This window comes from Lagopus leucura, unplaced genomic scaffold (assembly GCF_019238085.1).
Source record: "Lagopus leucura isolate 7727_CA_CO unplaced genomic scaffold, USGS_WTPT01 Super-Scaffold_650, whole genome shotgun sequence".
Taxonomy (NCBI): domain Eukaryota; kingdom Metazoa; phylum Chordata; class Aves; order Galliformes; family Phasianidae; genus Lagopus; species Lagopus leucura.
In genome coordinates, this window is record NW_024962253.1 from 199,029 (window position 1) to 216,300 (window position 17,272).

The following is a 17,272-nucleotide window of genomic DNA, read 5'->3' on the forward strand; positions in this document are numbered from 1 at the left end:
AGAAAGAAAGAAAGAAAGAAAGAAAGAAAGAAAGAAAGAAAGAAAGAAAGAAAGAAAGAAAGAAAGAAAGAAAGAAAGAAAGAAAGAAAGGAAGAAAGGAAGAAAGGAAGAAAGAAAGAAACCCAGCCTTTTTTTTTTATGTGCAGTACATAATACATAACATACATAAGCCCTGGGGAGATGGCTTGACAGACAAATGATTTTAGATGTGCTACTGCTTCACACATACTGTGATCTGTTACTCTCCACAGTGAATTTGCTTTTACTGGAATCTGAGGAAAGTATGCAAGTTTTTCCTTAACAAATCTAATGTCTCTCTTGAGCACTAAGCAAGAACATCCTTCCCTCAGTGTCAGAAGCACTGATTTCCCTCATGAGCAACTGCAGAGAAAACGCTAAGCTCACCTTGCAGTTCTATAACAGGAAACAAACAGAGCACTAACTGTACCCACTTGACTCCCTGCAAGGGTGAAGAAATCAATGGACAATTATAACTTCATTAGCTTTGATAGGAGCAGGTGCTGTTCCCTCATGGAGACAGAGCTGTTCCCACAGAGGGAAGGTCTGACTCAGGCTGGCTGCACTTCGTGACAGGGTCTGGCTTCCTCTAAGTCAATCCCAATGCACCCACAAGAGAACTACCACCTTCCAAAGTGCCATTTAGACAGAAGCCAGCAGTATTTGTGGTTGAAATATGACTCACACCATGGTGCACAAGGGTGGGTACACAGCTTTACCCAATCAGGCCCAAACCACAGATTTACCGTGGCCCGCTCTCTGCATTTAGTCAAAAGCTTATAGGAAGACTTTGAGCCCTCTGCTTTTCACATCGCTCACATAACAAGTCAAGATGACTATCAGTGACTCTTCTGAATTTTTTCCAGCCAAGAAGCTAGCTGTCAAAGCATGACCATGTGTATGTAGCTGTGCATACACAATGGGGTTGAAACATAAAGGTTGTAGGTAAAAAAGAAGGTAAAAAGGACACAAATCAGGCTTGTTTCACCAAAACTGAAGAGTGCACTAGAAGCAATTAATTCGAGGCTTTTCCTGATTCGATTATTTTCTGAAGTAGGACATTCCAAACGCTGCTAAGCTGCAGAAAAGCAAGATGCAAAGCAACCACAGAAGCATAAATCCAAGGACTGCTACTTAGCCTTCTATGCACTGAAGGTGAGGGCTGGCAGCAGGGAACAAAGATACAAAAAGGTAAAATAAAACTCTTACCACCATAAAAGAGAACTTTACGTATGCGAAAGAAGGGTGGGGCTTGTGACAGAAAAGACGAAAGTGAGCTGTAACAACTCAAACACACAGGAGCACAAAGAAAAATGACACAGCCTCAAACTCACTCATTCCCAACAGCTTGTATCATCTGTCTTCATCAATGGATCCTGCCTATGGTTTTGATCACCACTCTCTTTGCAAAGGGATAAATTTAAGCACTTGAAGGTAACACAGAAACATCAGTCAGAGGCGTATTTTGTAAAATCGTATCTTTTACCCAAATACACCTATATTTCAGATCCTTGGTTTGAAACACATTTTAGAAATAAAGTGAAGAGCACATGAGTCATCACTCCTAGCATTTCTTCTCTGCTCTATAACCCACTGGCTTTTAAAGAGCTTAGCAGCAGCAACAGTGGAACACTGCACAGATATTTTGCAGCTATTGCTGTGTTCTGTCCTCAGTGGACCATAGAAAGACCTTTCTTATTTCCTCAGCAGATTTAATCTCCAGTTTCCTCTGGAGGAGAGCTTTTAAGATCACTGAGGCCATGCTATTAAGGTATTAATTGGGAACTGCTTCTTTGCAGCACAGTCTCCAGTATGATGCCCAGTACTATTTCTGAGGCAGAGAAAGGACTTCCCTCTGTGGATGCTTTCCTTAATCATCAACCTGCTTTCCTTCTGTTAATTTCTAAAATGTAATCATGAATTCCCTGCAAAGAAACTCTGATTGGTCCTGAGTCTGTTGAAGTGCTAACACTAGACAGATAGCATGTGTGTGCATTTGAACCACCTCCCCTCATTACAACTGAGATTGTGGCTGAATGATTTATTACAATCCTGCCTGCCAAGTCTACTCATTCTCTCTTCATATAAGAGATGCTTCCACTTTACAACTCTTCTAATGCTGATGTGCCCAAAATAAGATGAAACACTGTTAATTTTTTAATTCAATTTTCTATTACTGTCATTTAATATCTTCCCAGTAGAGGAAGAATGGAATCCCTCTTCACTTGGGGAATTTGTGCTTTCTGTACTGCCCTTACTAGAGAGGATGGAAGGACCAGGTCTGCTCTTTACAGTGCCCTGAACTGCCACTAGTTTTTGGGGAAAATGAAAACAGACCTGGTAGATCCTGTGTCTCAGTATCTGAGTCTCCTTAGGAGAGATGAAAGCAAAAGGTAGGGCTACAGTGCAAATGCCTTCCAGCACTCTAACATGCTGCTGCTGTGACTGGTGCTACTGGTTCCAGAACATCTTCTAAATAGAAAACAAGTGTTTTTCTCTTATGACTTGAATCTTTTGTACATTACCAATCATAGACTTCAGAAGGTACCCAAAGGGGGCATGATGCTGTATCCCTAAATTAGTAAGACTTCTGCTTCTGAAGCCCCTAAGCAGTGCATTATAGAAATCTCCCACACTCTGCTTGCTGAAAGCTGATGCCCTTCCCATGAGGCTACAGATTTAGTGATAGAAACCTACAGGGAAAAAAAAGCAAAAACAAACGAAAAAACAGCACTAACTCAGCTATGGCCTGCATCTAACTACAGGTCGTCCTCCTCCTTTCTACAGCACGCTGCCCACTAACAGCACAGAATGGTGCCACGCACTTCTCCTGCACAACAGCATTTGTACACTACCCCACACAGACTGCTCAGTGCACAGGGGGTGAAGAGGGTGAGTTCCAGATGGGAGAGGAATGCTTAACTGTCACCCATGGGGGAAAGTCTCTTAGGCAGCATATATCCTCCATTTCAGCATCAGCAGCCATACAGTCCTCTGAGTCTTCTTTGCTGACCTGTGAATCACTGGCATGAAATCAAAGGACACTAACACTAATATTAGCAACTACATCCAAAGAGCTAAAATCCAAAGTGCTGAAAGCCTTTGCCTACTCACAACTAAATACTCTACCAAGAAGCATGAACTTACCACTTGGTGAGGTGAATGAGCTCATGTTATCCAGAACTTAGGAACAGAACACAAGGGAAAACACCATGAAGAAAGTTAGGAGCATGTATTACACTCTGGGTTCATTTGCACCTATCTCACAAAACTGATAAGCTTTTTGTCAAACACTTGACGCAGACTTCAGAGCACACCACGTCACTATCCAGGGATTACTCCTCAAGCTAGTAAATACAGGACTATAAAATACTAGATGTAGTTAAACTGGTAGAGATATTAGTGACATGAACTGAAAAATGAGACATGAGCTGAAGGCAGCAAATCTAACCATCATCCTTTAGAGTTAGCCTGGATGCTGGCAATCAAATAGAGCCATTCAAAAGGGAAAAAATTCAGTCAGATCCACACGCGCAATCAGTAATCATTTGCAGCTGCATTTTGAATGCAACAGGGAATCTTAGGAAAAGCAATCAGCAGCAGGTCTAGAGAATCACAGTTCTCGTTGTTACCAGTAAACGAGGAAGACAGGACACCTTCAATGTGTAGAAGAGCAAAATGTATTATGAATTCCTGAGGGTGAGTGTTATGAGGTAAAGAAGAGCAAAATGGAAAAGGAGACCTAAAGAGTTTGCAGACACAGTTTCTAGAGAAAGTGAACATGAAATAATCTTAATTGCCCAATCTCTAATGCATGTGCCAGCAGTGACAGACATTACAGGATAGACACTGTGATGCAGAAGGTCTTTGTCTCTTCTTTCTAATATCTGCTCTTACATCAACACAATCTCACAAGAGGAAGAGACTGTGGGGTACAGGCATATATCAAAAGCTCCCAACAAAAGAAAGAGAACTATTCATATCTGCATATCAGATCTGCAGTCTGCTGTACATCAAGCCCAGAGTTAGCACTTTGTGAACTGACTTAGAGGTCAAAAACCATGTTCAAAAACTGTAAAAAGCCATTAGAACAGTACTGCAAGTGGTAGAATTTCTTTCTGGGAGTTTGTTGTGTGCTCTGTGCTTGTTCAGAAACAGTAAAATTCCTCTTCTAATGTGCGTGTGATGGAATTACACAAAGATTTGTTCAAAATGAGGACTGCCTGCAGGAGGAATTGTTCTAGCAGCACATTTTCACCAGGAGCACAGACAGACTACACCAGACAGAGTCCAGCTACTTACACAGGCCTTTCTATCACTGTACACTGCAAAAATAACCAGCTGCTGATCATAGCCATCATATCCTCAGGTTAAAAATTAAATTCTGATTTCAAAGCAGCTGAGATGACGATAAACAGAGCCTGACACATGGGTGTGGAGACTGCAGTTTTTCATGCAGTGTTCAGTTTTAATTCTCAGCCATAAAGCAGTTGTCCAAAACCAAAACAATAGAAATCTCTGCTCCAAAAGGAAAGGGAAGGCAGTAGCAAGTCAGCTGGCACCCATTAGAAACTGTCTTACCTTCCATGGCATATTTCATATCCTGGGCAAAAAGACTCCACATCACCTCTGCGCTGATCTTACCAACAGCAAGCTCCTGAGGAAACCTGAGGGGACATTTGACAAAGGCTTTAACACATCTTCAAACAAAGAGTTCTTCTGTATTCAGCTCTGGACTAAACCACAAGCTGAAAACTTTTCCTTCACCCAGATAAATCATCAGGTGGATTTTAGAGATCATGGACTCTACTGCATCACAAAGATGAAATAGTCTGAAAATAACACTGCTGTTCAGATTTGTTTCAAGTCAAGAAGTCCAACCCCGGATATCTCTCCCAGAACAGGCATTTGCAGTAATTTTGGGAATGTGATCTCTATGCACTATGTGATTACTATGCACAGTAATCAGGTATCCTTCCCATGTTAAACTGAGGATATCTAGAGTGCATCTAACCTTCTGTGCATAACACTTTGTCAGAAACTTTCATCTCTGTCCTGCTGGATTGTTGAAGAGGCATCCAACAGATAAACAGAACAGTTTCAGTGTGCCAATCCCACCCAATGCAATGTCCTAGTGCAGCACAGAAAACCGTCTTCATAAATATCAAAGTAAGGTACTATCACCATGGCACCGTTGTATGCATTAATGTGCATCTAGAGAAAAGAAAAGAAAACAAAAACAAAAGAACTCTCACCCCATTTTCAGGTGCCTCCCTGAGTTCAGGATTGTAATAATCAGGGTGTTTGTGTTCGAACGCCATCGTAACAGAACCTTTTGAAACTCTTCCATCGCAATCAGAAAGAGTTATTTATATAGACAGAGACAAATAAGACAGAAAGACAGACAGACAAGATAAGTACTTCTATAAATACACAATGACAGAAAGACAGAAAGCAATGTAACATAAAGCAGAGCACACAGAGAGACAAGAATTAGCCATAAAGGACATGGAGGATTCTTACTGATTCAGTACTGGGGTATAAGAATTCTTGTCCTCCTCTATGATGGAAACTATCAAAGTGATGAGTTTGGGCCAGAAATCCAAGTTCCTGATACTGGGACCCTGTTCCTCAGGAGGAAGATCCTGATTTTTGTTCTGTGAAGGAAGTCATTGCAAAATTGGTGTCAATCTAAAGGGTAAAGAAGAAGCTGATAAATGCAGATCACCTTTCTCCTTACAAACCCCAAACAGTAACTACTTATGAGCACCTTTTTCTGAAGAGTTTAAAGTTATTTATGTCCGCTGGCAACTTCCTTCATCTAATAGAAAACACAGTAACATGCCTAACCATGTTGCTTACCAGTGGCCTTAATTCTAGGTAATCTCCCTTTTGTCATTTGCCATGGCAATAGCAAATCAGGCTCCCAAGAACTGCTGAGACATCATTTTCTCTAAGCTAATCCCAAATACTTTCATTTTAAATATCCAGGTTGATGACTATATTCAGGTTGAAACATTCTACATTCATTACCACAGAGAGGCCAGCACAGCTCTTACAGATTTGAAAACTGTGTCTACAGATACATCCTGAGGGCAGAGCAGAATACCAGGTGACAGAAAACAGTATAAAACTTCACTGTTTGAGGTTTATCTACGCAAAAAAAAGTCTCCTTGATCAGTTTGTTGACTCAAAGTTGCATCAAACCTTCCATTCAAAACAAGAAATAAAGATGCTGAGACTGGGAAAGCAAACTGTAGTGTAATTAGTATAAAATAATTTATCATCTTCCACTTACTTGTTAGTGCTCATTAACTGATTACGAGTTCAGTGCATTCAGAAGACAAGTCACAGTTTTGTTTATGTTGGCTTTTTATATGAATTAGTATTTGCATGATTATCTTAGGTAAGCATTTTTGCCTACTTATTAGCTACTCACAGGATCTGTCTGGTACTCGCGACTGTACAGTTCATGACAGTTGTTGAAAATGTACTCATATGTGGAGTTGAGGCAAGCTTTTACACAGTCCTTCACTACCTGACTGGCTCGGGGTGGACTCTGAAGCTCTTGAACCTGCACAAAGACAACAAAAAGAGTCAAGATACTGTTTATAAATAGAACTGGGAAAGAACAAGTCACCAGTCTGGGAACTATCCAGGAAGCAGCAAACTTGCTTGCAATGACTTGCACTGTCTGTGACCTGAAAAAATATATGAATAACTCTGCCCTGTTTCTTTGGCTTGCCTCTGCTGGTTCAAAACAGGAGTGACAGCACTTATGGCCCCACAGGATCACTGGATCACAGGAGAGATTTTGACATGTCAAGAAAGATTATTCTGAATCACATTGCTTAACGTGTACTATCTGAACCAAGTCAGCACAATTTCTACTAACTTACAGGATTTTGCTATAAAGACGTAGAACCAATGAACATGTAACAATTATCAGAGGAAAATACATCTAATCTGGAAAGTCTTGCTGAAGAACAAACACTTGTATGCTTTTAAATATAATACTTTAAGGGCATCTTCAACTACTGGCATTATTACATTTTAATTATACCATAATCCTACCTGACATGCCAGCTGATACACTTTCCCCTCTTGCAGCAGAAAAACAACACAGGTTACTTTAAAACTGCAAGAGGCATGACCTTGTGAATAAAACTATATTCAGAGATAGTTTTGATACTGTCACTACCTCTAAGCTTTTCAGAGTATTTCTACAAACTGAACTCTCAATGTAGGACTGAGTCTGAACCAAAAGTTTGTTTTGAAAGCTCTGAAACGCTATTTACCAAAGAGCTTAAGATAGAATTATAAGCACTTACTCAAATAGCTCACATGAGAAACTTGGTTTGTCATTGAAAGAACACAAATTACTACGAGACATGCTAACCCACTACAATAGTTAAAACAAAGCCTAGAAACAAAAGTCGAAAGTTGAAAATCGTCTCATTACATGTTGCTAAACAAGTGGCACATTAACATATAGAACATCTTTCACAAATCTGTACTGGGAGATACTATACCATTTCAGTATCTTACCCTGCAAGAAATACTTTCAAAAATATTTATTTGATAAAAGATAAACACTTGGGATAAATACTGTAGACAGTTAACAGGGAAAGCTTTGTTACGCTATTAACAGAAGCAAGTTATTTTTCTGAAGACATTTCCCTTCCTTTCTTCTCTCTTCTCCCATCCTCCAACTTTTTTCAAAATTAATATGTGCCAAATTTACAACTCAAGAACTCTAGGGAAAAAACAGCTTTCATCTCTGCGAAGCGAAACAGAATGAAGTACCGTGCATCTTTATTACATGGCCAAGGCCCTTAAGTGTCTAAAGCACAACAGCACATCAAAAATGGTTTAAGAATTACAAAACAAGACCTGCAGCAGGAACTGCAGAGGTTCTATTTCCACCCCCACACATAACACTACCTTCATCCTGAAAAAAGTAATGCTGGTCAGCAGATCCACTGTAGACTTCAGGTCCTGCAGCCGTTCCCGGCTGCTGGCTGGGAAGTTATTCTGTTGACAAGAAACGGAAATCCTGTTGGAAAGCACAGTCTGATCCATGCAAAGCTTCAAGCATGTTCTAAATAAGGAAAGTGTCTTGGAAACATTTCCTGCTTGAGAAGCTTTTACCAGTCAAAACAATGTTCAGTAAATATGGCCTTTTTGCTGCAAGAGCTCATATGTTTGCTTAATTAAATTTCTTCTCATATGATTGTGAAGTCTGTGGATGCCAGGACACTGACAGCCCTCTGCAGTAGGAGAGGTATCTCCTTGGTGGTAGAAAGAGCAGGCAGTGAGCAACAGCCTTGCCTCCATCAGCCCCAGAACTACTGCTGAGGTTGCTTGCAGAGGTCCTTCACTTTCTGCACTTATCATTTGGTTTATCTTTCCTTCTGAAACACCAAGAGGTGTGGCATATTTGCAATCTCCCTAGGGAATTAAAGTCAACTGAAAAGTGAAAGCGAACATTTTTCACTACAGGAAGACATTATAACCACTTAGTTGCCTATAACATCCAATCTGCCAAGACAAGAACTCATCTACACGTGCTTCTGTTGCTCTGAAGCGCTCATTTTACATATTATCCCACCTGTCTGTAACCACACAGTGTTCTCCTTCCACTCTTTGAGTTGTGCTGATGTTAGAGGCCTCACTGTCCTTTCCAGATGATGTATGTGTGTGCACATAGATGCATTTACACACATACATACATGCACCATGCACACTGTGCTTGCACCAAGCTTTGTTTCTTTCAATAGACTGCTCCTTTTCTGAGCTCACACTCTGTGCTTTCTCCTACACTTACATTCTTTCCTTCCCAAGCCTTAACACTGTTCATGCTCTCCATGTTCTTATACTTGAAGAGATGTGACTGGTTATGTTGCAGTAGTAAAGGTAACCTCATTAACACAGTATATTCATATTTACATATTCAAACTTTTCTTTTTTTTTTTTTCCTGAGGGCTTGCAGAAAATATGCCCCAGTAACACATTATTGGTTTAGTTCATTAAACCAGTGCAAGAAAATTAACATTCCTTAGAGTTTGTTGTAGATGCTTATTACTAGACAATTCTCCTCATACAGTTAATTTGTCCACACATCATCTCTTTCTGGCACTCAGAGTATTTACCAAAATCAAGATTTAAACACAACACGTTGAATGACATCCAAAGCCTACCACTGCACTCTGGAAAGAAAATATCCTGATTCAACACTTTCTTTTTGACAAATCCAGTGTGGAAATTCATAGGTTATTTACTGTTTACTTTTAAGTGTTTCCAAATACCCTGAATCAACATGCTGAGGATGACTTAATATGGGCAATTTAAGCTGTAAATTGCTGTACTTTCTCTTGCAAGTTGGTAGCTCCATGCAATACCTTCCAGACCAGTAGGGGTTTTAAAATAATGACTAAGAGGGCTCAGACTGTTTCTGCCAATTGCTGTCTAATTGCACAGCCAATTAGGAAACATCTAAATCATCTGAAGTAAACAAGTTTTACCTGGTCCTAACTTGTTTGTCCAAGGTTTAGTTCATGAACCACCCGAAAACACTTTTTTTGAAGAGCAAACAAATGAAAAGGCATCACCACTACAGCTTCCTGTTGCCATGCCCTAATAGTTTTCCCTTTGCCTCCCAGTGGATCAGTGATCTCTTTGCACTTTTTCTTACTAGTAATGTAATTTTAGAATAGCTCATTACATAAATTCCTTTTATCTTCTTTCATACCTTGCCCTTTCTATCCTTTTCTTTTTGCTCATCTTACTAATGCACTTCTTGCGTTAGTCCACTCATGTTTCCCTTTTCTGTCTACTTTTAAATACATAAACAAAAATCAAAGCTCACATTTTGTACCATATTCAATTTTTTTCATCAGTCAGTCACTACTTAAAATTACCTGGCAAGGAATTAAAAAAAAATTCAAATCGCAAACTTGTTGTAAAACTACATTGATCTGGAGTAGAGTTAAGAAGCCTGACAGACAAATGCCACTACTTGAAACCTATCCTTTCCCCAGTGTCATGAAGTGGTGGCTGGAAATGTCAAACTGAAAACTCAACTTATAGATCCAGATCAGTGAGCAGAGTCTGCCAGACTTAAAACAAATAACAACGCTGCCAGTCCTCTAAATGATTTCTGACTCCTGAATGAGAACAAGTTTGTTTTCCCTTTGTGGATGATACTTGAAGTAGCTGATAAGAAAAATTCAAAGAATTAATCCAGTCAGCTCACGTATCTGGGAAAGTATCAGAGATAAGGACAGTTCATAATCCTTAGATTATTTCAGGAGCCTTGAGGAAGGAATAATTGAAGAAAGAAGTTCATTTAAATTCTGTCCAAGGGAAAACAAAATTGTATATTTGAGCAACAACAAGCTTGTCATGACAATTCAATAACACAAATAACCAACAGTTCAGAGATGTAAGAAAAATCCCAACTGCGTTTCAACATAGATGAAGAGATTCTATTTATTCTCACTTACCCTATACATGGAGAGATCGATCCGAAGTGAGTTATGAAGCTGGTCCAGTAGCTTAACAAATCGTTCTTTCTATTGGGCAAAAAACACCAACAAGCATCACATATCATCACAGTCCAATTGATGTTCTCAGTAAGAAGCACGGTATCAGAGAACTAGCTCAGGAGAGAGGGAGGAAGCACTACAGATGCATTGTTTTGTGTGCTAGGGTTTTTTGCCTTTAAGCAGTTGCTGTTTTTAAAAACAAATTTCTGAAACCATCAGACTGCACAATATATTTTATCAACAGCATCACCACACAGAATTTAATACAATTTGCTCGTGTCCGCACCATCTGTGCTCCAGTGTGATTTGAACATGAAGAGTAAACATCACAATGCATTGCACTGATTAATAAGATTAATAACTGAAATGTGTGATGGTGACAATAAGCCACGCTCTGCTTTGTCTAGTGCAGAAGAACTCTACGACTTCCAGCTTCCTACAAAGTTCCTTAAACAGAGCAAGTCATTTATTGAAAGGCAGAAATAACACAGGCAAATTAGAGAAGTCCAGTTGTATCACCAAACATACCCCAAAATTGGAGGCTGCAAAGCGGTCTGAAGCAGACACGTTTGTGGAGGCAGTTGTGTGCGCATAGTAAGCGTTGATATTGGCAAGTAAGGTGCTCATCACAGCTGGCACACCTGGGCACATGTATTTGGAAGAAAGACAAGCAAAATGCCTGCAAAAGGACACTTCAGTAAGTCATTCTGGTCTCTTCTGTGTCATGCTACCTGACGCTGTGTACAGTATCTGCAACCCAACTCTTAGTCAAGTTTCCTATCCCTTCAACAGCTACTCTGCTGTAGGTAACACCTCAAACACAGGCAAATTGTTTTCTCCTTTTCATTCAATCCCTAGCATTTTGCTTCAAGTTTTTCACAAAACATGTCATTTATACAATAGATAAGTGAGAAAAAAAAAGAAAAATCCTTTTAGCACAGCCCTTTTCATGTCACAAAACAGTTTCTCAACAATTTGTTGTCACTAGCTTTTGACATTAGTGATACTCTGAGTACAAGAGCCAAGCCTGGCATAGAGAGATTGATATAATGTACAGTTACCTGAGGCCGCCACAGGTTCTGAGGGGCCACGAGGCAGCAGCAATTGCAAAGCATTTAACCACAGCAAAATCACACACTATTATTTCTGTGCTACACTGATAAGCTATTCCTTAGAGCAAACCCTTCCAGCCTTCAGGAGGCATGCTCGTTTGTTGGTTGGTTGTCTTTTCTTTTTCTTTTTCCTCACTTAACTGCTCCCATTATTGTGCAAGGAATTGTCCTGCAGGAAATCTCAAAATTAAGCCAGAAGCACTCAAGCTTGTGAAATGATTAGACAATCAAAGAAAATCTGTCAGATGAAGATGAGAGGGGGAAATAATCAGACTTAGGAGGTCTCATATTATAAGATGTGGTAAGTCACGTTCATTCCAACAGACAGGAGAATTTGTAGGTTTTAAGCTGTTCTTCAAGCAGGAACCCTTACAGAAGTCTCAAACTAAATCTGGGAACTATTTTCCCAAACGTAATTTTCCCTCAAGGAAATCACCACAGAAATCAGATTTGGTGCTAATTAACCTACAAATAATTATAATCAAAAAAAGCTCCAGTGAGAGAATTCCACAGAAACACACAAATAGGTGTTTCAGACAAATATGATCATGGAATGGAATCATAGAATCCTTAGAGTCAGAAGGGACCTTTACAGGCCATCTGGTCCAGCTCCTCTGCAATGAACAGGGACATGTGCTGCCAGATCAGGTTGCCCAGGTTGATCCAGCTTTGCTTTGAAAGTCTCCACGGATGGGGCACGATGGCTGTTCCTGAATGTGAACTTGCTCGTTACACAATATCTACGTACCAGCTGTCTTTCATGCACTCAATAGATTTAGATAAACAAAATGGGTGTGCCTAGCTTGAAAAAGAGGAGGTGTAAGAAGTACTGAATGTCTCTAATAAACATCATTACTGCTTAACAAAAAGGGGAGGATTAGCAAGAGAGCTGAGCCAGGCCAAAATCCTTTTAGAGGGACAAATTAAAGAAGCAGCAATATGCAGCAGTTACAGCGTAGGAAATTCCAAGGAAGATTTTACAGCTTGGATTACAAACAGGAATTTCTTCCCTCAAGTAATACAGTCCAAGGACAGGAACCCAGAGTGGTGGTGGATCTCCATCCTCGGATATTTTCAAGGAACTGAAAGAGGCTCTGATTTGCCTTTTTCAACTTCCAGGATAGCCCTTTTATGAGCCAGGACTAAACCTCCAGAGGTATCTTTCAATAGCATTCCATTTTGGCTTAAATTAGCAGGCATTAAAAGATGCTTGCATAAGAACATAGCATAACTCATCCAAGGACTCAACCAAAATGATAAGCTTTTAAGCGAACTTTTTCAAATTCGTTTGCTGTATCTAATATTATGTTTGAAATAAGAAATGAGCTAAGCATAGCATTGCTTTAAGCAGAAGGGCTAATCCCAAATACACACAGAAGTTCAGTGACATGGAAAGTGCTCTTGTAGACCGAAAACTGCATGAGCCTAGATCTGAAGAGAACAAATCAATGCTCCATTACTCAAACTTCCTGCAAACCCCATCAGCACTAACTGGAAGATCAGTGACCTCCCTCATCTGTATTAATTGCTGTAAGAAACCTATAGGACAAACACTTTCACAAAACCTCTTCCCTTTTCACACTACCAAAAAACTTCAGTAAAATCCTTGGATAACATCTTTTTAATAGTAGAGCATTCAAATAGAGATTTAAGAGTTTTAGAACAGGAATGGTTAAGATAACAATAATAAAGCATGGACCTTTACACTCATAATGTCGGTGTAATTCTTTAGAATACGTTTTAAAGGTAAAGGTGTTCATACAAACTGCTCAGGTGGAGGCTTAATTCCAGCATTTTGTGAGACAGTAATTTCCAGATTTGGAGGAAATCAGTGATTCAGAGACATGCAGTCTTCCTTTTCACAGTACACCCCATAAGGAGTAACTGTTAATGCCTTCTACTATCAACACACTTAATCTTCTGAATCAGTCACATCAATGAGTTACTGTGGATGTCTGCACCAAAGACAACACCAAATGCATCTTACGTCATGGCCTGGTATATTGATTCGATGCCATAGCGCATTGCAAATTCGTCCACGATCTCTTGGGCTGTCTCATCAAAATACACCTTCCAGGCATCGTCTCCTTTGGCATCAGGGATCTTCACCACCCCATTCCCTTGCACGTCTGTGAGATGGTGAAAGAGGTTCTGAAGGATAAAACAAGAGTGAAATTATACGTAAGGCTGCTAAAGCTGCCAAGTGAGTTTGATGACCAGCTTGGAAGTGCTGGGAAGGAAGCACTAATACACATTTCATTACCCTCTTCCCTTTTTCCTTCCCCCTAGATATTATGCATTTTTGAGCTTTGACCTTCTTTTCATACAGCATGCTCCAAGCTGAATTTTTCCGCACATATACCTACAACTTTATCCACTCAACACTGAGAATGATGCAGAGGAGTGCTTCAGTGTAGTGAAATCAGACTAATTAGCTTCCTGACACCTACACACTTCTGTCCTCAAATAAATGACTTAGCATGGACAAGCTATTTAAACTAGATGAAGCAACAGCCCTGTATCAGCTTTGTAATTATTATTACACAGTAGAACAGTCCAAATGTTTCTTTTCTGAAAAACACCCTTTAAAACACCCTTAACAACTAGACACTTTTATTATTATTCATCATAACCTCTCACTTTTTCTAACACAGGAACGTATTTCAGCTATCACTGCTGTGCAGAATTTGCAATTCAGTTTACTGGATTTCTTGGCAATCCTCAACTTTATGTCACTTACAGATTCATCAGCTTATCAGACAGCTGGCTCCCTACAGTAAGGGATGCAAAAGTCTAATGATCTAATTGGCAGGACTCTGCTTTACACTACTTTTCCTGATTAAATTATTCTAGCTGTAAATCATATTTATTTTATGATGCACAAATGAAAGAAGATGATACTTAAAAAGGATATATTTGCAGGAAAAAGAACAACAAGCAGGAAGTAAATGATTATACATGCTCAGAAAGCCAAAAATTAAACGGTTTACCAAACAGAAGCAGTCACTGAATTAAAACTCAAGAAAAACTACATACTGAAGGACACAGCACAGTCTACTAAAAGAAACCAATGTTCATTTAAACTTAGCATAATTTTTTCCTGATAAGATCAGAAGACACGGCAGGGACCTTCTAGCCCAGTGTAACTGTTACTGAAGTCATCTGCCCTTCCTCTCTAATCTGGATTTACTTAAACTTTACTGGACATTGTGATATTGTTCTATACAAGGTGGGAGGGTCTATGGCTACCCTTCCTTATTGAGGCACTTAGAGAGTGATCCTTGTCCCTGACAGATAGGCTGGGCACTGTGAATCTCAGATATTCTCATTAGCCATCCTTGAGTTTCTCCCAGCTTCTGTAGCACTGCCTGTCCATCTTGGGCCATGTTGAGACAGATCAGTACTCAGCCATCACAGCTTATCTTCTATTCTCTAATAGCTGTCCACAGCTACACACCGCTGCAACAGCACAGAGGAATTTATACAAACAGTGCCAACACCACTCAATGGCCATAGCCAACTCTGCATCCTGATTAGAATTTAATCATAAAGCAGCAGTAGAAAATGTTACTTTTCACATTGTAGCTCATCATGCATCACAGGCCAACTGCTCAGACAGAAACTGCAATGACATAACTGCTCCTTGTTGTCAACAGTACACCAGCAGTTATGTTCACCACACTGAGACAAGCAGCAATAAAAAACACAGCATATTCCATTTCCATGGAAATGCTGCATGTCTGGGACCTCAGAGGGAATGAGCAAAGTTTATTCATGAAGCGTATCTGGGCTGGAGTCTGCCATTTTAGCAGGCTTTCTGGAAGGAAAGATACAGATGGAATGCATGCTGAACACATCATCCAAGGAAATACAGAAGTTTCTTCCTGTTAAACTTATGGAAGCTCTAAGTTGGACCAGTGTCTATTCTGTGCTTGACAAAAGCACAGCTGTGACAAGTGGGACAGAGTGAACCAGACAGCATTTGGCGTCGTAGGGAGAACCTAAAGCCTTCCTGACAAATGCAGACCTGGTGACTCACTGTCTTTCCAGGCCTGCAGGGCAGGAGAAAAAAGGCTCACATAAGGTCAGAAGGAACATTACAAGGAAATAAAAGGTCACAAAATTACTTCTTCTTCAGAAAGGAGGAACATCATAATGACCAAGTTTGATTGCTCTTTACCTCATGAAGGCAAGTGTACTGAATGTGATATGGAGCCACCTTCTCCTCGCCTTTGATCTCCACATTGATTTGCAGACGGATAGCCCCAGACACTGCAGACTTATCTGTTCTTTTCTCTAGAAGGAAAAACCATCAGCAATTACATGTATTTTTCATGTTCAGAGCACAGCTACCTTGGGGTGGCAATGCTGGAAAAGAAACTGCTGGAAACTCAGGATTAACCTATGATAGCAATGCCATGGAGAAAATTTTCTGATTTTTTTACTTCAAAGCAGTAAAAATTAAGTAGATACCAGCAAAACAGCTGCCACAATGCACTCTCAGTATGACACATCTAGCTGTAACAACGTCCTTTTATATATAAGCCAGCCCTTCTGACAGCAATTGTGCTATAGCACCCCGGGCTTAGATTTAGTTAGCCCAACTAGAACCATCAACGAAAGTACTGCAAACTTCTCCAGACTACGACTCATATTAGAGCAGGCAAAAAAGTTCACAATATCACATGTACAGCCACGATGAGGTTTTACCAAAACCACCAAGCAAATATCAGGAAGATGATGCTCCCTTTCCAAGGACAGGGATGTAAAGAGGGATCTCCCTTTTCCAAGGATTGAGCTGACTGATACAGAATCTGTTCCTGATTTGATTACAGTTCTAAGCTGCTGGGAACTGCTGATGTTGTCTTATGAAGAAGATTCTGGTTGTCCTACGATTATTACCATGTCCATCAACTCAGCACTACCTGGTTACTAGTAATTTCTTTCTACTACACCTTATTTTGTCCACTTGGAAAGATTTCAATGAATCCCAACCGAGCACCATGAACTTGTATGTCTTAGAGTCTGGCAGAGTGCTTGTGCTAGTGCAAAAAAGGGCAAGGTCAGGAACTGTCACCAGCATAGGCAGAGTCCAGCCCCGTCCCAAGCATTTTTATATTTTGCTTTTCAGTGCCAACAGGAAAAAAGCCATCACCATTCTCACATGCTATTCTGCAGTATTTCACTTCAACTGGGATCAAAGCCTGGTAGCTTCCCTGCAGCAGCATCACGTCCCTCACAGTCATCTAACCATGAAGGCTTTTTTTTTTTTTTTTTTGTCCTTTCTTGCAAACTACATGTGTAGTATCCAAACAAACAGGTGACTGCTTTCAATCCCAAAGCTGCACTCACCAAGGTTGTACCACACATCCATTTCTCCGCTCAATGTACGGACTTCAATGATCGTCTGCCCCAGGAAATCATCTGACTCACGCTTCAGCCTCTGCTTGACTCGAGACTTGATGTCATCGTCTTCATCCCACACTCGCACCTTGATCCGGTCGGAGGAATTATGGCACTCACTGAGAACAAGACAGATGTGATATTGAAAAGCTCATTACGCAGCTGACATTTCTACACTGCATGCTTTATGTT

General features: G+C 40.2%; 1 protein-coding gene across 4 annotated transcripts in view; it reads right to left on the reverse strand.

Moving 5' to 3' along the window:
• The window catches only part of UNC13B (unc-13 homolog B), a 203,271-nt gene that overhangs the window by 44,844 nt on the left and 141,155 nt on the right, over positions 1-17,272 (reverse strand). For all 4 annotated transcript variants that reach the window (XR_006177289.1, XM_042862318.1, XM_042862317.1 and 1 more), the window contains exons 17-25: positions 17,030-17,199; positions 15,858-15,973; positions 13,665-13,828; positions 11,094-11,244; positions 10,524-10,592; positions 7,963-8,052; positions 6,458-6,592; positions 5,542-5,675; positions 4,600-4,685 (exon numbers count right to left, since the gene is read on the reverse strand). Coding sequence is in view for 3 of the 4 variants with exons in the window: in XM_042862318.1 (XP_042718252.1) it covers positions 4,600-4,685; positions 5,542-5,675; positions 6,458-6,592; positions 7,963-8,052; positions 10,524-10,592; positions 11,094-11,244; positions 13,665-13,828; positions 15,858-15,973; positions 17,030-17,199 (1,115 nt within the window). In the remaining variant the exon portion in view is untranslated. The remainder of the gene's footprint in view (positions 1-4,599; positions 4,686-5,541; positions 5,676-6,457; positions 6,593-7,962; positions 8,053-10,523; positions 10,593-11,093; positions 11,245-13,664; positions 13,829-15,857; positions 15,974-17,029; positions 17,200-17,272) is intronic.